This window comes from Peromyscus californicus, unplaced genomic scaffold (genome assembly GCF_007827085.1).
Source record: "Peromyscus californicus insignis strain IS unplaced genomic scaffold, ASM782708v3 Scaffold_24__1_contigs__length_46423439, whole genome shotgun sequence".
In the NCBI taxonomy this organism is placed as follows: domain Eukaryota; kingdom Metazoa; phylum Chordata; class Mammalia; order Rodentia; family Cricetidae; genus Peromyscus; species Peromyscus californicus.
In genome coordinates, this window is record NW_026294535.1 from 24469115 (window position 1) to 24488256 (window position 19142).

The window sequence follows — 19142 nt, forward strand, 5'->3', positions numbered from 1 at the left end:
TTCTCAAACTCTCATTCTTACAGAGAATGAAGATAAAATTCATGGGATAGAATTCATGATTGAAAACCTTCAATTAACAGAAATTTGCTTATGCCAAACACATGGTCAAAATCATTTCAGGATTCAGCATTATAGATTCTGAATTACTTACCTTATATGGCTTGCCATTGACCAAGGCAGACAGTGTAGACCGTGGAATTTTGCCAGACCTCGTTTTGGGTAACTGTTTGACAAAAACTGCATTTCGAAAAGCAGCCACGGGGCCAATGCTCTGCCTAACATGCTTCACAATTTCTTCCAAAACTTGTTCTTCTGTTGCATTTATATCTAGGGGAAAAATGAGCTGGTAAGTGCCAAATTAATGCCAATCATTCCGACCCAAATGGTCAGGGAAGATAAAGCTGGCTCACCTTTTTTCAACACGCAGAGTGCTAAGGGAACGTGACCTTTCAAAGGGTCTTCCTTGCCAACCACAGCACAGTCAGCCACAGTGCCATGGGAAAGGACTGACTGTAATAAGAAAAACCATGTCTTTAGAATATATATTATTAGAATGTAGATGCATATCATCTTAATATATAAAAAAGGAGAATCATGAAATCCAAAGCTGCTTTCCTGGAATTTCCTGCAGGGTCACATCATTTCATCTGAGGCAAGCAGTTAGGATCCACATGGTAGTTACTGAGGGCTGACAGTAACAAAGATAAATTGCTTGGCTTACCTGGAAAGTAAAGAGATTGTTTCTTCATCTTAATTGCTTATTAATGAAGTCAAAGAAAATGTGTTGTGTGTACCATATGTAAACAGAGCACATAGGCCTTCTCTAACAGGAAGCCTTTGGGGTATTTGACTGGATATCAGAGCTGTCTACTTAATAAGTGTACCTTTCAGGGGGATCCAAGGATGCCCCAAGACGAAGAAGTGAATTTATTTTTGAGGAATAATGGAACATTCTATTCAGTGGGTAGATCCTTCCACCTCCGGAGGCTATTCCAGCATTTAGGGGAGATTTGCCATGAACAGAATCCCTGGTATCAGGCTATCACCACTATAGGGAATAATTTCTATTGTGCTCACCCTAAGTCTGTAGGCCATACAGAACAATATAATTATCTCTCTAGGATCACAGTCTTATTAACCACAGGAAATATAGGTGCCTATGGTTAAATTATCTGCTTAGGTGGGACTTACAAAAATATTTGTGCAAAGGGCCTCCTCTGAGACTGATGTATATTTGAGTAGTTCCAAATGTATAAGAGAGAATAGTCAATAATCTTGATACAAAGCTCATTCTCCAGAGCTTTCTGCCTTCTATTCATTCATTCCACAAATACTGGATGCTTTCTAAACTACAGGCTACTGTAACAGGCTCAGGGAAGAGCAAAAATGCATAGAGTATTGTACTGGGTCGTTTTCTGTGGGTGAAAGTTGTGTAGCTTGGGCAGTTTATGGGGCCCCTGGCAGTGGGATCAGGATTTATGCCTAGTGCATGAACTGCCTTTTTGGATCTCATTTCCTGTGGAGGGATACCTTGCTCAGCCTTGATACAGGGACAGGGGCTTAGTCCTGCCTCAACTTGATATGCTAGACTTTGTTGAGTCCCCATGGGAGGCCTTGCCTTTTCTGAGGAGTAGATGGGGGCTGGAGTTGGGGGGAAGTGAGTGGGGCGAGCGAGAGGAGGGGAGGGAGAGGGAACTGTGTTTGATATGTAAAATTTAAAAGAAAAAGCTTTTAAATAAAAACAGATTGGCTATTTTAAAGGAACTGAAATTTTAATGTGTTTGAATTTATAAAGACTATAGGACCTTTAAAGTTATTTAAGATCTTGGGGATGAAAAATAAAGGAATGGTTATGGCTCAATAGTGATGTATTTTAGTGTCAAGTTAACAAGGAGTCAGTGGTACTGGGTGGTTTTGTGTGTCAACTTGACCTATAAGTCATAGAGTCATCAGAAGGAGGATCCTCAGCTGAGGAAATGCCTCCTTGAGATCCAGCTGTAAGGCATTTTCTCATTTAGTCATCAGTGGGGTAGATCCCAACCCATAGTGGGTGGCGCCATCCCTCCCTGGGCTGGTGGTCCCATCCCTCCCTGGACTGATGGTCTTGGGTTCTATAACAAAGCAGGCTGAGCAAACCATGGGAAGCAAGCCAGTAAGCAGCTTGCTGCATCAGCTCCTGCCTCTGGGATCCTGCCATCTTTGAGTTGCTGTTCTGACTTTTTTCAGTGATGAACAGCAATGCTGAAGTATAAGCCAAAAAAACTCTTTCCTCTCCAATTTGCCTTTTGGTCATGGTGTTTCATCCCAGCAATAGAAACTCTAAGACCAATATTTCATGGCTCTTAGTCTACCAGAGAAGAAAGATATTAATAAGTCATCATGAATGTTTAATTTTTATTACCATGTATCTATAAAAGGGATAAGGTATCCAAGGAAATGGATTATGTAAATGCAAGTAACACTGAAGGCTGCTAACGTCACCCAAGGATATGGACCTCAAAGACAGTTTCCCTTAGCATAAGTCAATAAGAAGATACAGATAGACATTTATCAGGCAAGGAAGAGGGGGCAAGGGAAAATACCATTAAAACTACACAAGATCAATTCAGATCAGAGAGAAGTGAGTGAGGCTAGAAAGTACAGAGCAGAAAATAATGATGGAAGCTGCTCCTTCCTGAATGGGAGCTCTTTGGGGGATTTAATTCAATTTTTATTTTAGCTGCGCTGAAAAAAAAGTGCAGCAATTTCAGGAAGAAGAAATGCAAAGTCAGAGTGAAATTTTAAGGCATATATTTAGAGTAGGCATAGGATTACAATAAGTTAAGCAGAAAGTAGAAAATTCCCACATAGATCACGCTCTCATGCATACACAGCCTTCCTGACTCACCTGTACCAAAGTGGCATATTTGTTATAAATAAAAAACTAACATTGGAAATTACCATTACTTGATTCCATAGTCTACACACTTGTGCACCTTTGTTATAATCTATAGGTTCTGACAATTTATGACATGTACCACCACTGTACAATACACAGAACAGCTTATTTTATTAAAGTGCCCTGTCTGATCATCCATACTCTATTTCCATGAACCCTTAGTAACATTAATCCTTTTGCTCTACCCAAATTTCCTTTCACAGGCCTATAAAATTATGACAATATTGTTTCTATTTTCAGATTGTTTATTTTTATACTTAGGAATAGGTTCTGAGAAACACAGACTTACTTTGATTTCAGTACGGAGAATAGCAAATTATTGAGGTAGGGAAGTGTCAGTTTAGACAGGGTAACACTCTAAGGGCCTTATAGTATACTAATACTGGGGTAGTAGATTAAAAATACTATATTAGGAAGCAAAGCAGGAAGCATATGACAATATGTTGGATCTGTGGCATGAATTATCTAGAGATAATAATAAAAACCCTGTGGGGTTTGAACTTGAGTTAGATGGCAATTCAGGTTTGTTTTTTTTTTTTGGGGGGGGTTGTTTTGTTTTTTGTTTTGGGTTTTTTTTTTAGGCTAGAAATTGTTAGGATTAAGAAAAAACAACATATATTGCCTTGGAGACATTCCCTTCTGATACCTTGAAGACACATAAGTAGAGGAGTTGTATCCAGGGATCTGAGAAGACTCAGACCTGAATATCACATTTAGATGTCATTAATGCAAAGATGGCAATGGAAGCTGTAGACCTAGATCATATTATTTAGGAAGAAAGTAGCAAGAAGAAAGTTTGACGGGCATAAGGAACACCAACATCTAATGGACACACGTAAAAGAAGCAACTGGTAAAGTCGTAATAGCCAGAAAGATGGGGGTAAAACAAAACACAACAGAATTAGGGATTCAAATATTTGTTGTTGGTTTATTTTATTATTTTCCTTCACGAAGCCATATTGAAACTGCTTTCTCTTCTCAAAACTCTCAGAATACTCAATAAATACAAGACCCTTTGGTAAAAATCCAATGTGTGACCTCACAAAGTCCTGATTGGATATACAAATCATTGCTGCACTCCTTCTCTGAACTCTGGGGTTGTGTTTCCATGCACACAGCTGTTAACTCCTACAAAGGCTGAGAATGGCACATCGTAAGTAAGTGCTTAAGAAAGGCATTACTTATCTGTCCACACTATCTAAAGAGTTCTGTTACAGACATGCTGTATAGTTTGTAAACCAGCATATTCTGCCACAATTTCAGTTTCTAGTCTCAAAATGTTCCAAACAGCTTCACATTTTTTTTTATAATCTTTTTTTTACTTTTATAGTTCATATGTTGAAAATACAGAGATAACTCACTGCCTGACTTTTTTTGGTAGTTACTATAGTCTGTTGCCAGTCATGATAAAATAACATACCCCTAGTAAGGGACATGTAGATTTGGTAGGCGAGATGATGTAATTTTGATTTGATGAATGAAGAATGGCTATTTTCTTTGGCTAACTAGAGTTGTTTGTCATCAATAAAGTGTTCATTGGTACCCAAGACTCTGCAACCTAGTTTTGTAACATGATGATGTAATATATTCAAATGATTTTCATTTAAAATAGTATCCAGATATTTTGCTGCCTACCCAGTATGGCAATGCTACTAACTAAATATAAATATCAAACTTCCACATCGTACTTTTTCCCATTTAACATTTAATTTGCTTTGCTTTTCTATCTTAATGGGGCAACGTTTTGAAATGCTTAGAAATTATTGATTGTTATTTTAAGTTGCAAGGTTAATTTATGAATAAATTGCATAATTCCTTGGAATATAATATCAAAGTATTTCATTCTATCTACTCAGATAAATTTTCAGTTTGTAAGATACAAAGTCATTTTCCAGAGACATGTCAACTCTAAATAAAGTTTATTATAATGTTGAATTTATGCTTTTCAACCATTTAATATGCACTATAAAGGAAGAGAGGAGGATTTGTTGGTTGCTCTACTAATAATATTTGCATGGTACATAATGGTTTTAGATGGACAATTTAAAAGAAAAACATCAAAATACATTTTGACAATTTCTGAGAAAAAGAAGTTGATCAAAGCTTATGGGGAGGACAATGAAAGCCCTATCTGTATGTTGCCTCCACATGAAGGACATAAGATAGGAGTACAACTTAAAACATGACTATCTTGATAAATGTCTGTTATTGTTGTTCCAAATATGGCAATTTTTCTATGTGTGTAAATAAATTTATAAGATCTTATTAAGTCCCTAAGGTAACATACTCAAGTTTTAAAGTTATGTTTTTAAGAATTCTACATATAAGCAACATTAAACAGACTCAATAAATTGTATTTATATATTTAAATATATGTGTGTGTGTGTAAAACAATAATAATCATAGAGAAAGATGGCATGAATTTGAGATTTCAAGGGAGGAACATGAGAGAAATTAGAGGTGTGTACATAAGAAGAGTTGGAGGGAATACAGAAAAGGGGAAAAAGATAGTATTTTGAACAAAATGCTTTAAAAATTAATTTAATGCTAGAAAAAAAGTATTTCAGATCAATCATCCTCCATGAGTTTCTGTGGGAACTGTTGGTCTCTATGGTTGGAAAGGGAGGATGCTTTTTCAGTTCCTCTGCCACTAGAATTCTTTCATACACGGTTTCAGAGGTTCAGTGTCTTCATCAGTATTCCCAGGATATACTCAGAGATATTGTAACTACTTAACCATAAAACTTATTTAATATTGGGTGAAACTGAAATTGCCAGGGGTCTTTAGAGAGGACATAGCACTACATGGAAATATATTTGATTATCTTGGAGTCATCCTTAAAATCACAAACAAAATAGCTAACTTGGAAAATGTTGTACTTGATCAGAATATCCTTCCCTGGGAGAAACATACAAAGCCTCTGCCCCAGGCTTTCCAGGCAGTGTTTTGAGAATAGATTCCCATACTCCCAGGGGTGCTATTAGATTAATTAACAAACTTAAATGCTTGCTACAAATGAAAGAATGAAGTCTGAGAGTCCAATGTCTTTCCCACAGACACTGTCCCCAGCAGTAAGAGAGAGAGACCACGCTGGCTCCTGTCCACGTTGTCTCGCCAACCCCGAACTAGAACTTTTCAGTCACAATTTTCATGAGAACACTTTGCACTTCCACCAAGCTTCTCAGTTCTCCAGCTCCTTGCTAGGCTTTCAAAGATTAATCAGTGTTTAAAATAGATCTTATTACTAAGCAGGCACAGAAGGCTATTTCACGTACTGGGATCTGCAAAAATAATGTCCTTTTAAATTTATAAAAACGACTTGACAGCTCCATTTTCTTGTACAAAGAATGGAAAGAACAGACTATTCTAAAATATTTCTGACAGTAATTTTCATAGACTGTCTGCTGAATTTTATGTTCATTAATTTAATACCTTTTAAAATTTTTATTTAGCCCTCTAATTGGTTAACCAATACCAAATGGTAAGCCCTGAATTCATATAGATATAAGCAACACTAAACAGTTTCTGAAATATATATGAATATGAATATATTTATGAACATATATATATATGGAAAGAGAAGAGAAATATATGAGAGTGGTTAAATGGAATAAAGGGAAAGAGGAACTGATGTAACTATAAATAAAACAATAAAAAGTAAAAAAAATTTAAAATATCTTAATTAGTAAAACTAGTATAAGATAGGTATTTTTATCATATTAAAAAATCAGCAATTATTGTGTGGAAGTGGATTTTTCAGTAGACACAGAACCTTAAATTCTTTTGAACTATACTAAAATGTAAGTTTCTGGTTGTCACAAATTATAGCCATTGCAAAACAAGATAATAGTAAAATTGCATTCAAAGTCACATGCTGAAGAGTGTGTTACGAAAATCAGTTTTTACTAAAACGTGTCACAATCTACTTCTAAGAGTGTTAGCATTCCAGCCTTGCTCACTGCAAACTTTGGAAACTAAATCGTAAGTCTGGGCATATCAATGAGAGATAGTAAAAATATCAGAGAGAACATTGCAGGCACATGCCGTATATTAATTTTTTAGAAGATTTTATGAGAAGCCAGAACATGCCAATAAGTCAGTAACTCTATAGGAGATTCCAAATAAAAGGGCAGGGGGAGCCAGATGTGAAAAAGAAGTGATTAGCATAAATAGTCAATAAAAGTTAATCATTTATTTATATTGAGATAATTGAGAGTCAAGGGCTAAGAGATATTCTAAAAACCCTGTAACAATATTTCTGTTGGAAGTCAACAACTCTGGCCCATTTTCTTTATTTTTCTACTTTATTTGCTTATTTGAGTTTGTCTATGTTCTGCTGTTGCACATAGTGAGAAGGATGTCAGCAGAAGCAGAAAAATCCCCAACATATAATTGGATAAGACAACAGTTTTCATGCTAAAAGTAAGGAAACTAAGAACTTCGACTGATAAAAGCTATGCAAACATCGTCTTCGTAGTCTGATTAGCTAGGCTACAGGAAATGCATATGAATTTTGGCACTAATCTTCTGGAAGCAAGAAATTAAAAAGTCATGCAAGTGGAACCAGCGTTTGACAGCACTTTGAAATACACGAAGCAAAAAATTTCCATTTCAGGTTATGACAAAATGCTCCCATTTAATAACAAGATATTATAATAGCACATGATGGACACATGTTCTAGGACATTTTATGATTTTTTTTTATTCAAAAACATCACACTGAGTGACTGACACTAAAGAAAAGAGTAAGGTCATTATTATAAGAAAAATTAAGCTGTTAAGTTTGGCCTGAAGTCAGGCATGGCCATTAGAGAAGATGAACCTGCCAATGAAAAGGAGAAGAACGAGGCTTTTGAATCTTTTGATCCTGGTACACTGAATTGCTAATCATATGAGCTCAAGCTTTTTACTTCATTGAAATGTTCTTTGTTTATTCCATACAGTATAAGAACTATTCTGGAGTTCTGCTATAGGAATAAAATAAATGGACTACGTAGCCCTACTTTATCATTTTTAATTACAATGACATATAACTAGCTAAAATACTTATCAGAAGGTTCATGGGTACATAACACCTTCCTCAGTCATAGAATTTTACATATAAATGGCAAAATTAAGGAAACTGCAAGTTTTTTGGAAGCATTTCATGAAGCTCTCAGAAATGCACAATATACATATTTCTTACTGTAAGTACAATGCTCTAGAAGTTATAAATTTAGCTGGCTCACAAACTACATTGTAAAACTAGTTGATACATTTTCCATTTTCTTTTGTTGATGTTTAATTTTTATTTTCATTATTCATTATATGCCGTGATGGACTTATAAGGATATTTTCAATGGTATTCATATCTACTTTGACCATATTCACTACCCTATACCTTCCTGTTACTCCTCTCTGTACCTCCCTCCTCCTTCCATTTCCTATTTTTACCATATATATGTATATATGGGAATATATATATATATATCTATATATATATCTATATATATATATCTATATATATATATATCCTCAAATGGGTAACTTCCAATAAGTATATACAGAAAAAGATCCAAGAAAAACCTGCTATGCTTTGGCAGAGGCCTAAATGAAGGAACAGAAGAAGGAGTCTTGAAGCAGGCTTTATCTTTCCCACTCCAAATGAATACCTCAAAAAAAACTAAGACCAGTTCCTGACCCCCAGACTCTCCACATTTCACACCAATAGAATATCAAGTAATTGAACCCCTTTCTTCTCATGAAGAAGAGCACACCCTGTAGGAGGGAGAACATGAGTCTCTCTACTCCACACTGAAAGCATAGAGAGGCTCAATGTTCATTTCCTTCCCCATCAGGACCTATGAAGACCAAGAATGGATCTCTGCTGACCTGACCTGCTCTACCTCAGGACCTGCCAGGATTCACACAGACCCTTATCTGTCCTTTCCCTGTGGATATGATACTGAAGGACACTGTGGAATGAACCCAGGTAAGAGAATGACCAAGTGAAACATCAGTTTATCACACAGAAACCAGTTAGTGGGGAACAGGATGCTGGAGTGAATAAAGCTTGACATTTGGACTCTGATTAGCTTTAAAGCTTTAAAGTCAGTCCTTTATCCCAGCAACCAGTCATGAGACAAAGCAAATAACTCATTTTTTTTTTGGATACATTAAAGAGTGAGGGCATAGTGTAAGTCACTGCTGGAAAATGGAAAGGTAAGAAGAGGACAGAGACAATCACACCTTCCCAGAACAAACTCTGTAGGACCAGGAAAACCTGAAATGAAATGGATAAGTTGATGGAGGCTCAGTGTAGGGAAGTCTGAGAGCTGAAAATTTCACCATTTCCCTCCCCTCAGAACTTTTGTGTTTCATAGTTGAGAGCACAGGAGAATGTTGGAGACAAAAAAAAAAAAATCTCACACTTCAGGTGTGAAATGAGGAAAAGCATGACTTTGGAAGGTTTCGGAACAGCTGCCTGCTCTTCTACGTAAGGTGTACATTCAAAAACAAAACAAAAGAAGCAACAACAATAACAACAAAAACCCTGCCTTGCCACAGCCTAACTTGGTGGGTTTACATCATATCTAACCCAGAAACAGAAATGATCAAGTCTAGCCCCCTCTAGCCATCCTGTTGGCTTTTGCCACTCTCACTTGTATTACATAGAAAATTTCATCCAGTTTTCAAAGGCCAGAAAAATAAACCTAAGGATCTTCAGATAAGAAAAAAGAAACTACATTCACAAATATTATGTTTGTACAAAGACTATATCAAGATACCTAGAAATTAAAAAACTATTTAGAAATAGTTACATATATTAAGCAAAATAGCGTACTACTTAAAATTTTAGAAAAGCCAAATATTTACAATGAGTGCTTGTAAACTATTTAAAAAATATACTCTACCTTCAATAGCTAAACATCAAATGCTTGACTATGGATCTGCCAAAATATGCTCACAAACTATATTATGAAAACAAAATGTGGAAGAATATCTGTGGCAATGAGGAAGCACATAAAGCTTATGGGTTGCAAGGTGAAATTTTCCCAAGGCAATCTGTAGATTTAATATCTATGGGTTTTGCTATAACAATCAACATTGGTCAATGGATTCATTGTAGCCATAGAAAACCTCATCATGTCTATAAATGTAGATGAGCTGGAGCAGCTAAAGTGATACTGAGAAAGAGCAGCAAGTGCAGAGAACATACTATTTGACCTTAAAATCCTCTTCAGGGCTGCAATATCAATCCAGCCTGGGACTGGAGAAATGACAGCCTCCTAGACTAAAGAAATGGGTGAGCCTAAAACAGACCATTCAAATATCATCAACTGATTTGTGACAGATGACTTAAGGTGATTCAGAGGGGAAAAAGGAAAATGATACTGGAAAAACCATATCACTAAAGCACTAATCAAAACATTTAAAACAAAGCAGGCATATTTGTTCAGCCACTCCATCAAAAAATATATATAAGCATGATGAATAAGCACATAAAGCTGTTCAACACTGCTAACTGTTACCTCAATGAATAGTAAAACATATTGAAGTATTATTATCCACCTATTTGAATGGTTTAAAGAGTAATAACAATTCCAAGTCCTACAAAAGAGAAGAAGAAATAATTGTCAAATGCTGTCAGTTTGTGTACAAAAAGGTGCATCTGCTCAGGAAGTGTTTGGCAGTTTATCATCAACATACATAGGTACACTCATAATCTAGTAAATATACTGTAAGTATATAAGCTATAGCAATGAAATGTTACCAAAGATCCTGAAATTGAATATATATAATACTATTATAGACAATTGTCCAAAATTAGAACAACCCATTTGTCCAGTGCATGAATAGATACATAAGCTCATCAGGGCATCTAAACAATGTAAACCTACACAGGAACGTTAAAGAAACAGAATTATGAATACCCACATCAACTTCAACAGATCACCAACATATTATCTTATAATAAAGACCCTAGTCCCAAAATGTTGCAATACTGTATTTAGGTTACTGCTATGAAATTTTATGTTAGGCTCAATCTTAGTATCACAGAAAAATCCAGTGTTGCCAAGAGTTATGATGGTCAGAATATAAAGATGATACTAAATAATTTAATAATAATAATTTAATTTAATTTGCACTGTTGAAATTCTTTATATTCTATCTTCTGATGATGGATACAAGAATCTATACAAACATAAAAACTCAGAGTTTACACAAGGATATAGATTTACCCTATTCAATTAAAAAATTAAATAATAAGAGAACAATTTTGGATGCTTGTATAAATTACACTGAAAAAATTCCAAGGGATTGGAGAGTAAAAAAAGAAAATTAAATCACTTAAGGGTTTAAAGTAAGCCTGTTTATGAAGGAATATTAAACTATGATGCTAGAGTTGGTCAAGTATCTGGTAGCAAGCAGTAAATGTACATAGGCATTCCCATAAGGAACAAGTATGTGGAAGTGCTTAAAATGTCTCACCTAACATATAGGAAGGAAAGAGGGAGTGTAGATAGGATGAAAATCCACACAAGAGGAAGAGGCAGAGAGACACAGATAGGTAGAGGTTGGGGAGAGAAGAGCCTAGCCTTTCTCACAAATGAAGATCTGGTCAGTTTCCAGATGCCGAACCTCATTATTTCCTCAGTTCATCACTGTTCATAGTCACTACTTGGTACAGAAGAGCAGTCTATCAATACCTCTTCAATAGCACCTGCAGAAATCCTGTGGCCTGCAACATTTATTACATCATCCACCCGAGACATAACATACAGGTATCCTTCTTCATCCATGTAGCCTGCATCCATCGTGTCATAGTATCCCTGAAAATAAGAATGTATATAATTAGTTAGCATGTAGTGGTAGGTAACAACATGATCATTTTCAAAGCTTAGTAAAATATAAAATGTGACATAAATTGATTTATTATGAGTACTTGACTATTTTCACAAGCTTTGAGATTAAATTGCCTTTGGTTTTGAATCCTAACTAGATATTTTTGCTCCTCTCACAACCAGGAATAAGTTAAACTGTCCTTATATATGTTCAAGTATTTGAACTTGGAATTCTAACATTTGCGAACTCAATTACTTTTTTTTAATGAAGATGTGATGGCTCAATATTTCTGATATATTTTGGTGTGACAGGGATTTTTAATAAAGATCTCAAATTGTATCTATTTCAAAAACTTTCCATAAAATTATAGAAAGAAATTTCTTGTTTATTGACTTTTATTGGGATTGAACTCAGGCCCCAGTTAAACTTAATGGTAGATATGAAATATAATATTTCACCAATCTTTAAGTAACACATCTTTGTTGGTTTAGAAATCACAATATAAAGAAGAATCAAGGATTAAAAAGTATGAAGAAAACTACATATTATTGTCTTTAATACTGCTACATAGCCTCTAGAGTAAACAAATGACTATTCGTATCTATTAACCTTTCTAACACCTGATGTGATTCTCTCTGAAATGAGCTCATACAGTCTTCCTTACCAGACTTCGATGAACTCTACTAACTGGTGTGTATGGTGGATGGCTGATTCTGACACACATCCTCAAGAATGGCTGTTCTTACTGTATACAGTAACTATGTGAGGCCATGTTGAGAAAGAGTGAAGGGCAGGCTAGTTTGGTTCCAGCCTCAGCCCCTTCTCTTCTAACCTGCATGAGCTCCGAGTAAGTTGATTGACTCATGATTTTATTAAGCCTGCAGACGAGAGGCATGAGGTCAGGAAATGAGGCCAACTGTCAAGGTACCTCATGTAGTTGAACCACGCACTGGGGCTTAGAGGAAACTTCTGATCTTAAAGGCCATCATACTAAAACCAAGTATACATATTGCTTACCATCATCGGGTGATAATGAATTGTATCAGTACTCTGATGAATTACCGGTGGCCCATCATATAGACTGAATTGGCTGACTGGAGTCAAGTAAAATGACAAATATTTCTGCCACACTTGATCGGGAGAATGTTTAATCTTGGCTGTTGAGGTCAGTTGGCTCTGAGATGTCTTTATAAAGAAAGCTATTTAATCCTTGTCATTTGTCTGGTTGAGTAGGGTATCCATCTTTCACTCACACACAATGAATCTGGAATGCTAAATACTTGGACTCATGGCTTTTACAAAATTCTCATCATTCATTCATTTTTTACCTGGCACATAATAAGGACAAGGTAAGGGTAGGATGCTGATGTGTACTGTCAACAAAGTGTTGCCATGAACACAGCACTCATCACCTTGGCATGGGGTGACAGATGAACAAGTTTTGTCATCTGGGTCACTGGGGCGAGGGACTGGGCTTTATGAATACTGTCTTGAACCTATATCTTTATTTTTTAAATGATATTTTAAAATAAAAAGATTAAGAAAGGCTGTCAAAACTAGATAATATGATGAAAAATACATTTGATTTTACTCATATCGTTAAGTATAGTGGGGTGTTCAAATGACCTTCTAGCTCTGAGTAGTTGCTTGCTCTCAGTCTGTACAGAGGATTCCAGTAAAAGATCCACAATTATTTGCAGTCCAATATTACTGGATTAAAATTTTAAATATTCTGATATTTGCAGTTAATAAGAGTGAATGAAAACTTTGTATGTGTAGAGACTGGTTTGAATAATTCTGACTTGGCCATTGTTATCCATGAGACCTGGAAACTGGTGTGTATAAACTTAAAGAGTTCTTTTTTATCTGTGATACTAGAAGCATGTTGCTTAAGTTACAAGGCAGAAAAAATAGCACACAAAAAAATTAAAGTATTTAAAGCTCTCACAGGAAATTTCTCAAAGTATAAATGCTTGAAAGCTTCCTGATTCTTCCAGAGTCCCGAGAAAGCCCCAGGTGGTAATGGCAACCTTATACAAACACAGAGAATATGAAATTACTATGAATAAAAAAACAAAGACAATCAATAATAACTATTAAAATTATTTTACATTGTGCTAAAATAATGAAATTCCTCATTTAAACGTAGACCATTAATTTGCTGGGAAGATAATGTTTAATTTGAGGGCAAGTAGAGTACCATGTCATAACACAATTATTTAAGAATTGTAATAGTTTCTTAACAGGACACATACATACACATACACACACGCACAATTCAAATACTAATAAACACTCTATTTCAGTGAAAAACATAACATCTAGATATTGAACAAACAAAGTAAATGAATTATTTAAGGAAAACATTTCTATTATAGGAAAAAATTTTGCAAAAACCACCACTGTATTGATTTTCACATTTGTCCGCATAATAGAATATTTTAATTTAGGCAGTAAGTATACAATCTTATCTTTGCAATCCTTATTCCTCCCTCCCCTTTGAAGTTGCCTTTCACTGAATACTCCTCTTTCTTTTCATGACCATTAAGCCCTTTTTATTTTATAACTCCAAATGAACACAAGGAAACATGGAGCCTATGGAATATAAGGTTCTATATTTCTTTTCTGTATAACCATTCCCACACTTCACTCTTTCCTCTGCACTACCAAATTAGAGTTATTTGCACAGAAAGGCTTAACCTCATTCTATGACCGATCTATCTATGTTTATATAAATCGGAACAAATTTTTATGGTCGCTACTAAGGTGTACCTGTCAACAGATTCAAATAGTTTTTCTGGACAGAGAAAAGTTTTAGAGGCTTTATAGTTTAGAAGTTTAAATAAGAAACAATACGACGATTTTCAAGTCATTTAGTTAAAAAAAACTTACCAACTCAAGTGATGATGTAACAATTTTATTACTGAGAAAAGTGAAAGTGAAGCGAAGAGGGCAACGCCCACATGAGGTCACATGACACGTCTGCACCACACTGTGTTTTCAGTGCCAAGAGGATGAGAGGGGGGCCAGGAGTCAGAAGGCCATCCCAACCTCAGGCACACATGGCACTGAATTTTAATCCCGTAAGTGTCAGAATATGCCAAAAAGGTGGGTGCAGCTGTGATTACCTCTGTGTGCATCCCAGCTGGCACTTTCCTTTCCCACCAAGTTTAGCCAACCCATGGTTATCTCAACTTTCCCCTTATTAGGACTTTTAATTTCCTCTCTTAAAAAAAAAAGGAATATGCTATGATTTCAAGACATTATGTCATTACAGAAAATGCACGAGAGAAAGCATTTAGTAATCCCCAAATACAAAACAACAGCAAAAACTACGGAAATGCTGACTCATGGCTACCGCTGCAGCCCTTACCATGACTGCTCATCACTTAATCTGTTTAAAAGCATCACGATGAAGGTGATAAAGCCCCTAGGCACTTCCAAATGGCTTTACCGCACTAATCTTTCTGAATCGCCAGGTAAATAATTCTGCTTTATCAGTTTGTTTCAAATCAGCATGTTAACGTTTTGCAAAAAGGAATAAAAGTCAATTTTAAACGAGGAAATAGAACATGAATATAACAAAGTCTAATAATCAAGTTAAGGGCGTCCCTGAGATGCCAAAAGTAGAGAAGGAAAACAGACGTTAAGTGGAAAATCAAATTCCACAAAGAGCTGGGAGGCACAGCAATGATGGGCGAAGCAGATTATCTTAAATAAAAGAGAATAAGCCCGATGCAGATTCACATTGAAGAGGTCACTTCCAATTTCTCCCACAAAATATATCGAGCTATGGATCCCTTTCTAACACTCCTAATATCATTTTTTGATAGGCACATGGTTTTTCAGACATACTTCTTTGTTACCTTATGAGAAAAAGAGAAAATAAAGCTGGGATAATAAATGATGACTGACATCCACATTGGTATAAAGAAAACAGGGAGTTAAGGTATGTTGGTACATAGGAATGTGGCCCCAACTATTTACATATATATTCCCCATAATGAAAGCTGCGCATACTAAAGAGCATATTGCTACACATGCATCTCTCCTACTGCATCTACAGGAAAGCAGAAATTGTGTCTCATAAGCCTCTGCACAGTTTCCCCACAACACCCCCCCCACACACACACACCTCACTCATCTCTCTTATTCTATCTAATGAAGCTCCTGTCCAGGTTTCAAAATGAAACACCCCCTCCTTCCCTTTAAGGCCCCATCATGTTAGATCTTCACATATATCACATTGTTTTGGTCTAACATTCTCTCTCTCCTCTGGAAGCCTGATTTATGGCCTTGAGACTCTCCTTGTCTAACAAACCTCATTCCCGAAGAAAACCATGAATTAGGTGTCAGCCTCCTTTCAGGAGCAACAATTGCTGCTCCCTCGTGTTCTATTTAACTCAGGATGTAGAGAGATAGGGAGTTTGAGTTTTGTAGCTTCAGAAGTAGAGCCATCTTTTATGATGTTGATTAAAGCAATGTCTGGTCAATCTGATCAGGTAGTGTGGCTAATATCTGTCATCCAAACCCTTAGAAGGTAAAAGCAGGATAATTGGTAATTCACACACATACACACACACACACACACACACACACACACACACACACACACACACACACACACACACATACACACAAGAAACCAAAGAAATAAATAGCAATCCTATGTCTAAAATCTAAAAGTTTGAAGATAAGTCCACATGAATATGTTGTCTCAGTAAGTATAAAAAGCTTGGAGGTCAGTGAGATGATCAAGGTAGAATTTATGGAAGAGGAAGAAGAAAACAGAAGAAAAGCAGTAACAACAATACAGGAAGAGTTAGAGCCAAGAGATCACAGTAGTTATGGTAGGAAGCTGGAGAATACTAACAATGACCAGTTTTCCACAAGCTCAAATGAAGAGCCAACTTGGCTATTTTAATAGATTCTAAATTTAGTAATGAAACATAGTATTTAAGTGAAATATTTCAAATTATCTTAGGATGGTCACTTCTGGCATGAAGCCAGATAACAAAAGAAGGGACTGCAAAACAAGAATGAATGGAGTATCTAGGGACTTTACCTTTTTTGTGTTTTTATGAGACACATCTCACTGAATGACCTGTAACTCCATATGTAGACCAAGCTGGCCTCAAATTCAAGAGATCCACCTGCTTCTGCCTCTGTCTCCTGAGTGCTGGGATTAAAAGTATGTGCTACTACATCTGGTTTGCTCTGTACTTAATTGCACTGTATTTAATGAGGAGAGATACTGGTTCATGGCTCAATGCAGGAAGTGTCTTGTGGGGGGAAGATGAAGGTATGAAAACTGAAAGAACATCAGAGGAGTGATTCAACTGTTACATTCGTTCACAAATTCACACTGGTGTTAAATCATGCATTCATTTCCTTCATTCAGTTACTTGACTTTCTATTTCCTCAGTGTTTGCTTCCTGTCACTCTGCATGTCATGCATTAATAATACAATAATATAAACTATGATCACTGATGCATGGAGATTATGACATAAAGGGAAATGTAAAAAGTCAGTATTTTAATAATACAAATAGGAGGAAGTCTTAATTAATGATGCTTTCTCCATTGTTATTTTATTATATATTATTATACTATATCACTTCTCCAAGTGAGTTAAATAATGTGAAGTGAAACTGCCCAAGATATTTTGGGAAGAATATTTTATAGCAGTAAATTGAACTCTGCATTTCTAGAAGCTTACAGAATGAAATTTTATATCCCTACTTAAGATGTGTGTTGCTAGAAATAACAAATGGGGGTGTCTGAAGTCAATTAAATACTTCAAGAAAACAGCTTAATTGTTTGCAAGTTGAACACTATTTTGAAATGAAGGAGGGGAATGCTCTCTGATCCTTACTAACAGGATGTGATATCTCAATACATTCAGATGTTTTTCTTTGATTATTGAAAAACATGTCTAAACAGAGACCCGTGAGGAAGTCTCATCATAACACTACAGAAAAGCAGTAAAGTTTCAGAGTTGAAAATATTTGTGATATATGCACACATTAAGATGATAGATAGATCATAGATACATAGATGGATACATAGATGAAGCATTAGATCCAGACAGAAGACAGAGACAAGACAGAGACAACTTTTCTTTGATAGTATTCCATACACTTTTTTTGACCTTATTGATATCTTAAGTATTATCCAGCATGAAGTGCAATTCTTCCCTCTGTAATAATGGTATAATGGTGTCTCTTGCTGATGTCTTACAAAATGAACACTTTCTATAGCTACAATGAAAAGAACATGCTAGGCTAGAAGGAAAGAGAGTCGAGAAGATATCCAAAGGACCTTGTTACTGTGATTTTCGTTCTTCAAATTCTACTACCCTGGATGCTTGCCCTAACACTTGCAAGCAGAGTGAAATTTGATTTTTTTTTTAAATTTCTCTAATTGCAATTTTAGTAGTTCAGTTCAGGTAACACCCTTTCCAAAGAGACCCTGTTGGATGGGAAAATAAATAGCAATAGCAAAGGCACCAGTGGTTCCTGTGTGAGTAGCCCAGAGTATTATGAGATCATTAAAAAGCAAGACTAGTCGAGCTCCCATGCTTCCTTGACTTCCAAAAGAACACATAGAGAAACACAAAGCAGCCTGAATGCTTCACTGCCCAAGGGAATGCATCAGTTTCTTAGGAACTGAAGGCTCACACTGTCCCAGGAGCCTATGATACACGCCTCTCAAGGCAGCTAGACCAGGCCAACTCCATGATTCTCCACAGATGATGATGATGATGATGATGATGGTGATGATGATGTTGTTGGTGGTGGTGGCGGTGATAGGACATGATGATGATGATGATGATGATGATGATGATGTTGGTGGTGGTGGCGGTGATAGGACATGATGATGATGATGATAGCTGTGTGTTCCCTTAGAAGTCAAGGAAGCATGGAAGCTCGACAGGACAATTGGTCTTAGCCATTAATCTTGTGTACTCTGTAAGGTTTGCAAACATCATTGTATCCTGGCAACTACAACTGTATTGATCTGGGAAATTATTGCAGTATTCTATTTCTGATAGGGTATAAAGAGTCTCACTGCTATCAATAAAAACTGTCACAGCCTCAAAAAAAAAAAACAAAAACCAGCAAGACTAGAATATCACATGCTGAAGATGATAACCAAGTCCTGAGTTATCTGAAATACGAAGCTCCCCTTCTCTGATACTCCCTAATCCCCTTGAAGCATGCACTTTATTCTCTATTCTTTTCAGAAAACCTGGACTTTAGAAATGAAAACCTAATTTCTGTTTCCTGGAGAATTCTGAAATCCAATACTCTCATGGCCCTCTTGGTAATGCCTACAGGGTCCAGTGTGAGGGGTTTCTTTGTGATTTGAATATGA

General features: G+C 36.1%; 1 protein-coding gene across 1 annotated transcript in view; it reads right to left on the reverse strand.

Moving 5' to 3' along the window:
- Acss3 (acyl-CoA synthetase short chain family member 3) overlaps window positions 1–19142 on the reverse strand; it is a 171364-nt gene that overhangs the window by 4637 nt on the left and 147585 nt on the right. The window contains exons 12-15 of the mRNA XM_052753276.1: window positions 13714–13795; window positions 11630–11752; window positions 411–510; window positions 152–327 (exon numbers count right to left, since the gene is read on the reverse strand). Of these exons, the coding sequence (XP_052609236.1) occupies window positions 152–327; window positions 411–510; window positions 11630–11752; window positions 13714–13795 (481 nt within the window). The remainder of the gene's footprint in view (window positions 1–151; window positions 328–410; window positions 511–11629; window positions 11753–13713; window positions 13796–19142) is intronic.